This window comes from Terrapene carolina, unplaced genomic scaffold, assembly GCF_002925995.2.
Source record: "Terrapene carolina triunguis isolate 2854851 unplaced genomic scaffold, T_m_triunguis-2.0 Scaffold195, whole genome shotgun sequence".
Lineage (NCBI taxonomy): Eukaryota > Metazoa > Chordata > Testudines > Emydidae > Terrapene > Terrapene triunguis.
The window spans coordinates 1603613-1615369 of record NW_020664546.1 but is presented as its reverse complement, the minus strand read 5'-3'; the positions used below and the strand labels follow the sequence as shown (position 1 = coordinate 1615369).

At 51.4% G+C, this 11757-nt stretch overlaps 1 protein-coding gene across 3 annotated transcripts in view; it reads right to left on the bottom strand.

The window, feature by feature from the left end:
• The window catches only part of IPO9 (importin 9), a 195336-nt gene that overhangs the window by 2507 nt on the left and 181072 nt on the right, over positions 1-11757 (bottom strand). For all 3 annotated transcript variants that reach the window (XM_024192875.2, XM_024192880.2, XM_024192888.2), the window contains 2 exons: positions 10996-11097; positions 9477-9553 (listed from right to left, as the gene is read on the bottom strand). In XM_024192875.2, coding sequence (XP_024048643.1) covers positions 9477-9553; positions 10996-11097 — 179 coding nt within the window. The remainder of the gene's footprint in view (positions 1-9476; positions 9554-10995; positions 11098-11757) is intronic.

Here is an 11757-nt window from a genome sequence, read left to right as displayed (position 1 = left end):
CTGCCCTGAGCCCCCTCGTACAGCCCGCACCCCTCACCTAGCCATGCAACTTCCTCATCTAGATGTGGCCCTCAGGCCAAAAAATATGACCACCCCTGTACTAGAACTTATTTGTTTTTTTTTTAAACTAAGAAATTACACAGAAAAGAACTGTAAAAAAGAATGTTAAGTGACAAAGTCAAGCACTAAATATTCAGGAAATGCCTGAAACTTAGTTGCCTGTATAGCTGGTGAAAAACAAAAAGGGCATGAAGCACTTCTGCCATTTCTACATTTTCTGTTATTGTCTTCCCCTCCCCCTCCCCCCTCATTGAGCCTATCCTCTCCGTGGTCTTCCTCTTGCTTCTCACGTATTTGTGGAATGTTTTCTGTTACCCTTTCTTTCTCTAGCTAGTTTAATCTCATTTTGAGCCTTGGCCTTTCTAATTCTGTCCTTATATACTTGTGTTTTTTTATATTCATCCTAAGTAATTTGACATAGTTTTAACTTTTTGTAGAACTCTGAGTTTCAGATCATTGAAAATCTCCTGGTTAAGCCAGGGTGGTCTCTTGCCATACTTCCTATCTTTCCTATGCGGTGGGATAGTTTGCTTTCGTACCCTTAATCTCTTTGAAAAAGTTGTCAACTCTCTCCCATTGTTTTCCCCCTTAGGCTTGCTTCCCATGGGATCTTACCTACCGGCTCCCTGAGTTTGCTAAAGTAGGTCTTCTTGAAATCCATTTTCTTTATTCTGTTTTCCCGCCTTCCATTCCTTAGAATCATGTACTCTATCATTTCATGATGATTTTCACCCACGCTGCCTTCCACTTTCAAATTCTGAACCAGTTCCTCCCTATTTGTCAAAATCAAATCGAGATCAGCCTCTCCCCTAGGGGCATTCTCCAGCTTCTGAAATAAAATACTGTCTCCAGGGCATTCCAAGAACTTCTTGGATAATCTGTGCCCTGATGTATTATTTTCCCAAGAGATGTCTGGGTAGTTGAAGTCCCTCATCAATACCAAGTCTTGTACTATGGATGATTTTGTTAGTTGTTTTAAAAAAAGTTTCATGCACCTCTTCTTCCTTGCTAGGTGATTTATAGTAGACCTCTACTATGACATTCTTTAAAAACAAACAAACAAACAAACCCCCCACAACCTTTTATCCTTACCCAGAGACTTCCAACCAGGGCCGGCTCTAGGCACCAGCAAAACAAGCTGGTGCTTGGGGCGGCACATTTTTAGGGGCGGCATGGCCGGCGCCAGAATGCCGCCCCTAAAAATGTGCCCCGGCCACCCTAGCTCACCTCCGCTGCTGCTGCCGCTACTCGCCCTCCCTCCCAGGCTCTCAAACCTGGGCGGGAGGGGGGAGATCCCGAGCGGCCGCGGCGCGCGAAACAGCCGTTTCGCACGCCGCTGCTCCCCCTCCCTCCCAGGCTTGAGAGCCTGGGGGGAGGAGGCAGGGAAGGGGCGGAGTTGAGGCGGGGCCGGGGGTGGGCAAAATTGTTTTCGCTTTGGGAGGCAAAAATCCTAGAGCCGGCCCTGCTTCCAACAAGTCTGTCTGCTATTTCCATCTCAACCTCAAATGTACTTAAATTCTCTGGGTGACTGGGAGGTGATTCTATGGGTGCCTTTACTGGGCGTAAAGTCTTACACCTCTGTTCCTGGTAAACTGGTTGAAATGATAATTAAAAATAGAATAAAACATTTGGAATATCATGCTATGATAGGGACTAATCAGCACAGTTTCTGCAAAGGAAGATTGTGCCTCACTAATTTATTAGAATTCTCTAAACGTCAATAGATTAATGGATGAAAGAGAACTAGTTGACAGGAGGAACAGAGATTTGATAATAAAGGAGGACTCTCCAATCCAGAAGACAAAGGTTTAACTAAATTCAATGGCTGGAAGTTGAAGCTGGACAAATTCAGACTAGAAATAAGGCACAAATCTTTAACAGTGAGGGGAATTATCTACTAAAACAACTTACCCAGGGTTGTGGTCAGAGCTTAATTTGTGCCGGGACTCAGCCATGGCACCTCTTCTGGTGGCGTGCAAGGCATGACCTCACACGTACAATGCTTGTGAGGTCTATCTATGATTCTATGATTCTATGTCACGCTGTGCGGCAGACACCATCTTTATTGCTTGAGACCAGGGATCTTTTTATTTTTTTTAAAAAACAAATTAAACACCGGTTGTAGTGGATTCTCCAAAACTAAAACTAAAAACTTTTTCAAAAATCTATACTGTAGTTCAAACAGGAATTAATTCAGGGTAGTCCTGTGGCCTGTGTTATACAGGTCAGACTAGATGATCACAAAGGTCCCTTTGTACTTTAGAATCTATGAATCAGTTTATTTAAACTTTTGACAGGTCTTTGATAAGGTCCATCCTAACAGGCTATTAAAGAATCTAAGCAGTCAGGGCTAGAGGCAAAGTATTGTCATGAATCAATCACAAAGGTTAACAGCCGAGTGCCTCGAAGTTCCACAGTAGGCCCAATGTTTAATATATCAAACTAGAAAAGGGGGTGGGCACAGTGAGCTGGCAGAATTTTCAGATGACAGTTCTTTAGGATAATTAAGTCAGAGAAAGCTGAGAAGCTACAGAGGGACCTAACCAAGCTTCAGAGACACAAACTATGCCAGAATTAGTGTTGCACATGCAGCCTTGATTCTAGCATTTTTTTTTAACTTGAGCACTTGACTTCTAGCACAGACACTTGGTCCTATATGCTACAAGGTTTATTCACTCAAATCCAATTTCTATCTTTCACATAAAAAAAATACATTTCTAAGTCATAGGTCATTCCTGCAGCAGAGGTAAGTCACAGAAAGCACCTCTTCTTCCTAGCTTGTTGCTTTGACAACGTCACCCCTCTGAATCCCTCCATTGACTCCCCCTTCTCTATTGCATCAAATGTAAACTGCTGGTCTTCACTTCAAGGGATTTTATCTCCACCCTCCTTATCTCTCAATTGCAATCAAGCTGATTGCTTGCTTCCAGCTCCTTCACGATGCCAGCCTCCATGGCCCACTGGTTAAATTTGCAAACAAGAGCCCTGGTGTTTTATTCCAGGCTGTCTTCTCAACTGGGAGGCACTCCCCATAAACATCTGCAAAGCTACCTCAGCCTCCTTCAAATCCCTCCTAAAAACTCTCCTTTGCCCTGATGACAAAGAAAGGACAGTTACCTGTTCCGTAACTGGCGTTCCTCGAGATGTGTTGCTCCTGTCTATTCCACAGTAGGTGTGCGTGCTCGCCACGTGTACCGTTGCCAGAAGTTTTTCCCTTAGCAGTATCCGTAGTGGGGGAACACCGCTGCGACCCCTGGAGTGGCGCTGATATATCGTGCCATAAAGGGGCTGTGTGCTCCCCCCACCCTCGGTTCCTTCTTGCCAGACAACTCCGACAGAGGGGAAGGAGGGTGGGATGTGGAATAGACAGGAGCAACACATCTCGAAGAACGCCAGTTACGGAACAGGTAACTATCCTTTCTTCTTCGAGTGATTGCTCTTGTGTATTCCACAGTAGGTGACTCCAAGCTATACCTGACGGAGGTGGGTAGGAGTTCTAAATGATAAGTGTTAAGGGTTAACCGGGCGGAGCACCGCCCTACCAAACCCGGCATCATCCTTTGCTTGGGAGACGATCGCATAGTGCGATGAGAAGGTGTGGACAGAGGATCACGTAGCAGCCCTGCAGATGTCCGGAATAGGGACATGAGCCACATAGGCAGCCGACGAGACCTGAGCTCTCGTCGAATGAGCCTTTACTATAGGAGGCGGGGGAACCCCTGCCAGGTCATAACACGTGCGTATGCATGAGGTAATCCAGCGGGAGATCCGCTGGGTGGAAACCGGTTGCCCTCTCATGCGCTCGGCCGATGCGATGAAAAGCTGAGGGGATTTCCGGAATGGTCTTGTTTGGTCTAAGTAAAAGGCCAGCGCCCTACGCACATCTAGCATGTGCAGGCGTCGTTCCACATTGGAGGAATGGGGCTTAGGACACAGGACTGGCAGGAAGATGTCCTGGTCCATATGAAATGCGGAGACCACCTTCGGCAGGAAGGCCGGGGGCGGGCGAAGCTGGACCTTCCCCTTATGGAAGATCGTATATGGGGGTTCAGAGGTCAGCGCCCTAAGCTCCGAAACCCTGCGGGCTGAGGTGATAGCCACCAAAAACGCCACTTTCTCAGATAAGTGGGACCAGGAGCACGTGGCCAAGGGCTCAAAGGGAGGCCCCGTGAGGCGTGACAGTACCAGGTTCAGGTCCCAAGGCGGAACCGGGGGTCTAGCATAAGGGAACGTCTGTCCAAACCCTTTAAAAACCTGGAAGTCATGTGGTGGGAGAACACGGACTGTCCCCGCCACCGGAGGGTGGAAGGCCGAGATGGCTGCCAGGTGCACCCTGATCGAGGAGGGCGCCAGCCCTTGGGTCCTAAGGGACAGGAGGTAATCCAGGACCAGCTGGAGCGGAGCAGACGCAGGGGAGGAACCTCTCTCCCTCGCCCATATGGAGAACCGATACCACTTAGCCAGGTAGGACCTCCGTGTGGACGGCTTCCTGCTCTCAAGCAGAACCCGTCTAACAGCCTCAGTACACCTCCCCCCTCCTCCGCATCTAGACACGGAGAATCCACGATGTCAGGTGGAGCGGGGTCAGGTTGGGGTGGAGGAGACAACCTCCATCCTGGGAGAGGAGGTCCGGGCGGAGCGGCAGCCTGCGAGGGGGCGCCGCCAAGAGTTGCAGTAAGGTCCCATACCAATGTTGACGGGCCCAATCCGGGGCTATCAGGATAATCCTTGCCCCGTCTGATTTCAGCTTCTGTAGGACCCTGCCTATGAGGGGGAAGGGCGGGAAGGCGTACATTGGGGCCCCGACCAATTGAGCAGGAACGCGTCTGTCATGGCCCCTTCACCCTCGAGCAGAACTTGGGACACAGGCAATTCTGGGCGGTGGCGAACAGGTCCACCTGGGGAGTACCCCACTGTAGGAAGATCCACTCCGCTACATCCCTGTGTAGGGACCACTTGTGTTGTTGTGAGAACACCCTGCTCAGGCGATCCGCGAGTGTGTTGCTCTCGCCGGGCAGGTGGAACGCTCGGAGGAAGGTATCATGAGCTATACAGATCTCCCACAGGAGCTGGGCTTCCTGACATAAGGCCGTGGAGCGCGTGCCTCCTTGCCTGTTGATATAATACATTGCAGTGGTATTGTTCGTGAGGACTCTGACCATCTTCCCTTGTAAACGCTGGCGGAAAGCCACGCACGCCAGGCGCACTGCCCTGAGTTCCCTGACATTTATGTGTAGGGCGAGTTCCTCGGACAACTACAACCCCTGGGTCCTGAAGCCCCCCATGTGGGCCCCCCAGCCCAGGTCCGAGGCATCCGACACTAGATCTAGTGCGGGAGGGGGATCGCAGAAGGGAACCCCCTGGAGCATATTGCTCGGGAGAGACCACCATTGCAGGCCTGCCACCACCGTTGGCGGCACCGTGTCGACCTTGTCTAGGTCATCCCTGGCCTGCGAGTACTGGGAGGCCAGCCAGAGCTGAAGGGGTCTCATCCTGAGCCTGGCATGTTGTACCACCGAGGTGCATGCAGCCATGTGGCCGAGGATTTGAAGGCACACCCGTGCCGTGGTCACCGGGAAGGCCGTGACCGAGGCGATGAGGTCTTTGAGTGCCTCGAACCTGTCCCTTGGGAGGGAGGCCGTGGCCGCCTGGGAATCTAGCAGCGCTCCTATGAATTCTATGCGATGGACGGGTACTAACGTGGATTTTTCCTCGTTTACCACTAGGCCTAGAGTTGAGCAGATGCGTAGCAGGAAGGTTATCTGCTGCTGCACCTGGGACCGGGACTTGCCCTTGAGCAGCCAGTCGTCCAGGTAGGGGAAGATCTGCAGCCCTCTCCTCCTGAGGTGGGCCGCTACCACTGCCATACACTTTGTGAAGACCCTGGGGGCCGTTGAGAGGCCAAAGGGGAGGACCGTAAACTGGTAGTGGTCCTGACCCACCAGGAAACGGAGGAAGTGCCTGTGACCCTCGAAAATGTGGATGTGAAAGTATGCATCCTGGAGGTCCAGCACTGCAAACCAATCCCCCGGGTCTAGGGAAGGAATAATAGAGGCTAGGGACACCATGCAAAATTTGCAGCGAACCAAGAACTGGTTGAATTTCCGCAGATCGAGGATGGGCTGAAGCCTGCCCTTCGCTTTCGGGATGAGGAAATACCTGGAATAGAATCCCTTGCCCCAGAATTCCCAAGGTACCCTCTCCACGGCTCCCAGGGAGAGGAGGCGCTGTACCACCTGATCTAGAAGGAGCGCATGCTCCGGGTCCCCCGCCGATTCCTTGGCTGGAGGGCAACTGGGAGGGGGCGAAACAAACTGCAACCTGTACCCCAGGGATATCGTGTTGAGGACCCAGCGGTCCGTAGTGATACGGAACCATTGCAGACAGAAGGCAGGTAAACGATTGGCAAACCTGAACTTTATTAACTGGGGGGGGTTAACCTGGCAACAGGCCAGGTGACCCCCGCAAGCAGTCAAAAATGCCGCTTCCCTGACCTCCTGGCCTTAGAGGGCCCTGGATGAGGAGCCGAACGGGATTGGCATTGTGACCGACGCCTCTGTTCCTGCTGCTTCTTAGACGGGGGCTCATATCTGTACCGAGCCTGGGGAGCGGAGGTGTGAGGCCTGAGCTTGTCCTTGGCCGGCGGGACGTACAGGCTTAGCGTCTGCAGGGTGGTACGGGAGTCTTTCATCCCGTGCAGACGCGTGTCTGTTTGGTCTGCAAACAGGGCCCGACCGTCCAATGGCAGGTCCTGCATGATCGACTGGGACTCAGCCGATAGCCCAGAAAGCGAAAGCCAGGACGCTCTTCTCATGGAGACGGCCGCAGCCATCAAATGGGAAACCACCTGGAGTGCTGCTTTAGCCGCTGCCGCACCTTCATCCACCAGGGCCCGGAACTCCTTCCTGTCCTTTTCGTGGAGGGAGGGGAAGGGACCCCCAAAGGTTAAAATCATATCTGCTCAAGAGTGCCTGGTGGTTGGCCACTCTGAGCTGAAAACTCGCAGATGAATAAACCTTTCTTCCAAAGGAGTCCAGCCTGCGAGCGTCTTTGTCCTTGGGGGTGGGAGCGGGTTGGCCGTGTCTCTCCTGGTGGTTAACGGACTCCACCACTAGAGAGTTCGGAGCTGGGTGAGAGTAGAGGTACTCGTGCCCCTTTGTGGGCACAAAGTACTTTCGCTCGGCCTTTTTGGAGATAGGGCTGAGAGAGTCCAGGGTTTGCCAAAGGCCAGTGGTAATATTGGCCATCCCCTGATGAAACGGGAGGGCCACACGCTCCGGCGCCGAGGAGGTAAGGACATTGAACAATGTGTCCGAGGGTTCCTCCATCTCCTCAGCCTGGAGCTGGAGGTTCGATGCCACCCTCCTGTGCAGCTCCTGGTGAGCTTTGAAATTCTCCTGAGAGACAGGAGGAAGGGCAGCCACGGAGTCATCCGGTACCGAGGAGGTCGGTGCTGCGGTGTCGTCGGTACCGGTAGTCCGACATCCTGACCCTGGGCCTGAGCCGGTGCCGGAGGGTCGGTGCCCACTGCCTCATCACGGTGCCGAGGTGATGCCGTCGGCTGGGCCTGGGACGCTCCCGCCACTGGCACCACTATCCCTGCAGGGAACGGCCTGGCCCTGGGACACGAGGGGGCCCGGAAGGGCTAGCTGGTCCTGCGGCACCGAGCGGCTTGACGAGGGACGGCTGCGTGCCGAAGCAGAGGTTCAGGACGAACGGACGGTGCCGTACGAATGGCTGGGGCGGTCCCGAACATGACGTCTCCGGCCCCTGGAGGAGGACAGATAGGAGTAGGGGGTACTGTCCCTGTACTCTCTCCGGCGCCCAAAGACTCAGTGCCTGGGACTCCCGGGACGAACTCCGAGCCTGGCGCCTTCCATGGCGGGTGCCGGAGTATGAACGCTGGTGCCGACGACAACGATACCTGTCCCTGCGGGCACAGCTCGAAGAGGAGCGACAACGTCTTTTGGAACCTGCTCTACAGTCTCCAGGAGTGGAGAAGTTAAGCTCGCTCGCAGACGACCCTGCTCGCGGCGTTGAGACATGCCTTGGTCCACGGGTCGGCCCTTCAAGCCGGGATGGTGCCTCAACCTCGGAGACGTCTGGAGAAGGTTGATGGGCACTTAAAGGCAGCTTTCCACAGGATCGGGGGCCTGACTGAGGCTGCACTCCCGGCACCAGAAGCGTAAGGATGTCGCACGCGGCCTGAGCTGCCTCCGGCATCGAAGGCATCCTCACCTCTGGAGAGGCCCGCGTGGATGGCACCGGACTACTCTGCTCCACCCGAGTCGGAGGTCTCGGTCCCGATGGGGATCGTGGGCTGCCCAACACGGGTCTGGCCTCACCCCGTTCTTTCTCCCGGCGCCGCTGAGTCTTCCCTTGCTTCTTAGAAGGGGAGCGGTGCCGGCTCGTCGACGGCGCCTCGCTGCACACCGACGACGCGGTACTGGGCGTGGAATCAGGACGGCGCACTGGAGGCGCTTCGCTAAGCGCCGAAGGCACGGTGCCCGGGGTCGGGGCCAATGCCGACTCCATTAGGAGAGCTCAGAGTCGGATCTCACGCTCCTTCTTTGTTCGCGGCTTGAAGGAGCGGCAAATTTTACACTTCTCACTAATGTCAGCCTCGCCCAGACAGCGAAGACACTCCAAGTGAGGATCGCTCCGGGGCATAGAATTGCGACAAGAGTCGCACGACTTGAAGCCCGGGCCACGGGGCATGCCCCGAGCCCGGCAATAGCAAGAAAGATCAGTGAACTGGATACCACTAAGGCAATAACACTGCAGCCAAGGCTGAAGCAAGTTCCGACTACCTTCACTGGCGGAAAGAAGGAACTGAGGGTGGGGGGAGCACGCAGCCCCCTTTATGGTGCGATATATCGGCGCCACTCCAGGGGTCGCAGCAGTGCTCCCCCACTACGGATACTGCTAAAGGGAAAACTTCCGGCACCAGTGCACGTGGCGAGCATGCACACCTACTCTGGAATACACAGGAGCAATCACTCGAAGAAGAAAATTAAGTTATGCTGTTGATGTGCTGAGACCACTGCCCACCAGGCTGATCATTATTTCCTTGTGCTCCCCTGTCTGTCTGTATCCATCTGTTGTCTCTGGTCTTATACTGGAAAGTGTTTGGGGCAGGGGCTGTTTTTTTGTTCTGTTTGCACAGCCCCTAGAACAATGGAGTTCTGGGTCCCTGCCTAGGTGCTATAGTAATACAAATAATAGTAATATGCATCCTCTGGCACTTCCAGAGCAATTCCAGTGAACTGAATAAAAATACAGAATGTACTCTCCTTTCAGTGCTCAGGGGGCTCTGCATTTTGTTACAGATACTATATAAGAAAGTAAAATATAATGAATAACTAGAATAAATAGGTAATAGGAATCAGATTGCAAAACTCATTCTAATACATCACCTGTAGATCTATTTGATAAAGGGGGTCCTTTAATGCATCTGGATCATCCTCTTCATCATCATCATAGTAATCCTCATCTGGCAACACAAAAGCACAGGTGTTTATAGTGAAGGACAAGCTGGCTATTATTTCAGGATGCATCTCACTAGGCCGCTAACTCCAGGAGATTTTAACAAGGAAGTGTCATTTTGGATAAAAATTCCATTTAAAAGGAACTAGCAACTTTTATTTTAAATAAAACAGAACTGAGGGCAGCGAAGAATGGCAGAATAAGGAGGGCCAGGAGCCTTGTCTCACAGCTGAGACAAGAATCCAAGTAGCACAACACAGGTGTTTGTCATTCCTTATATGTACAAAAATGTGCACACATTAGTGATCTTGTACTGTGGCATGAAATTAATTGCTCCAAACTGAGATACCCTTGGCTTACCACCTCAGTACCTGACACAAATACATCCTTTATTAGCTACATTTCATGCATTACAGTCACACAGGAAACACTTCCATTGAATATTGAGACAAGTCCCTCTCTCACTGAGACATGGTAAGGTTGAAGAAAGTTTTCCTTGGGCTACAAAAGAACCTGGATAAGTTTCCCTCTCATTAAAGCTACCTACATGAATTTGTCTTGCCATCTTATCTGTGGCAGAGCCAATGCATCATGATAGATTTCAGTCTCCTATGCTTCTGCCAGTGCAGCGAAACAATTCATTTAAGTTGCCTTAGCTGTACCAAGTAAGATTCTCTCTTCAAATTATACACTTACCTTTTCTCCTTAACCCTCCAGATCATATACCCACAGCTCCCTTTCCCTTTAAATACCTATCACTTCAGGATCACACACAACTTCTTCCTACAAGAATACAGGACTGGGAAATTTGGGTTCTATTCAGCTCTCAGACTCTCATTTTGTGACTTCACCTCTGAGCCTCAGTTTCCCCATCTGTAAACCATATTTATACCTGCCTCATGACAGTGTTGTGAAGCCGAATTAGTACTTGAGACTCACTGAGGCCTGGTCTACACTAGAAAATTAGGTCAGCAAAACTACATTGCTCAGGGATGTGAAAAATCCACACCCGAGTGGCGCAGTTAAGCTGACCAAAGTCCCCGGGTAGACAGCGCTACGTTGATGGAAGAATGCTTTTGTTGACCTAGTTACAGCCTCTTGGGGTGGTAGATTACCTATGTTGACAGGAGAATCCCTTCTCTCAGCACAAGTAGTGTCTATGCTGAAGCAGTGCAGTGGCGCAACTATGCTGCTGTAGCATTTTAAGTGTAGACAAACCCTGAGCCTCAAAAGGTGCTCTGTTTGATATCTTCTAGCCTATGAACATACAGTCTCTGTTCCAGGATGTATTTTTTGCTCTTCCCTTTTCCCTGTGTCTTCCATTCCAGGTTATTTCCCTGCCCTCCATACTATATACTGAGCAGCTGTCAAGAGAAATGTAACTTTCAGAGCTGCATGTTCTTTACGCAATTTGACCTTTTGAACAGTGAATGTAACTGTTCTGCTTACCATATTTGTTTGTGGCAAGAATATCTGATAAAAGTTGTCCAGCTAAACCTTCATCTTCATCCTCTTCATCCTCCCGATCTTCCCACATATCATTGGAGTCATCTGTTGATGAAAAAAAGCATCTTAAAGCCACATAAAAAATACCAGTTCGAGATGGATAAACATTACCCACAGAATATGCAGTCCCTCATTAAACAGTACAGGAGCAGAAATGAATTATGCCCATGTGTACAGATCAGGGAAGCCAGTGTATTGGCATGCTTATATCTTTAAAGTCAATGGATAGAATCCAGGCATAAATAGGGTCCTACCAAATTCTTGGCCATGAAAAACGTGTCACGGACTGTGAAATCTGGTCTCCACCCGTCAAATCTGGTCTTTTGTGTGCTTTTACCCTATACTTTATGGATTTCACAGGGGAGACCAGTGTTTCTCAAATTGGGGGTCCTGACCCAAAATGGGATTGCGGGGTGGATGGGTCGCAAGGTTATTTGGGGGGCGGAGGGTTTGCGGTATTGCCACCCTTACTTCTGCCCTGCTTTCAGAGCTGGATGGCTGGAGAGCGCTGGCAGCTGACTGAGGGCCCAGCTCTGCAGGCAACAGCACAGAAGTAAGGGTGGCAATACCATACCATGCCATTCTTACTTCTGTGCTGTTGCTGGCGGTGGCTCTGCCTTCGAATTGGGATCCTGGCCAGCAACTGCTTCTCTCCAACTGCACAGCTAGCTCTAAAGCAGCACTGCCGCCAGCAGCCGCTCAGAA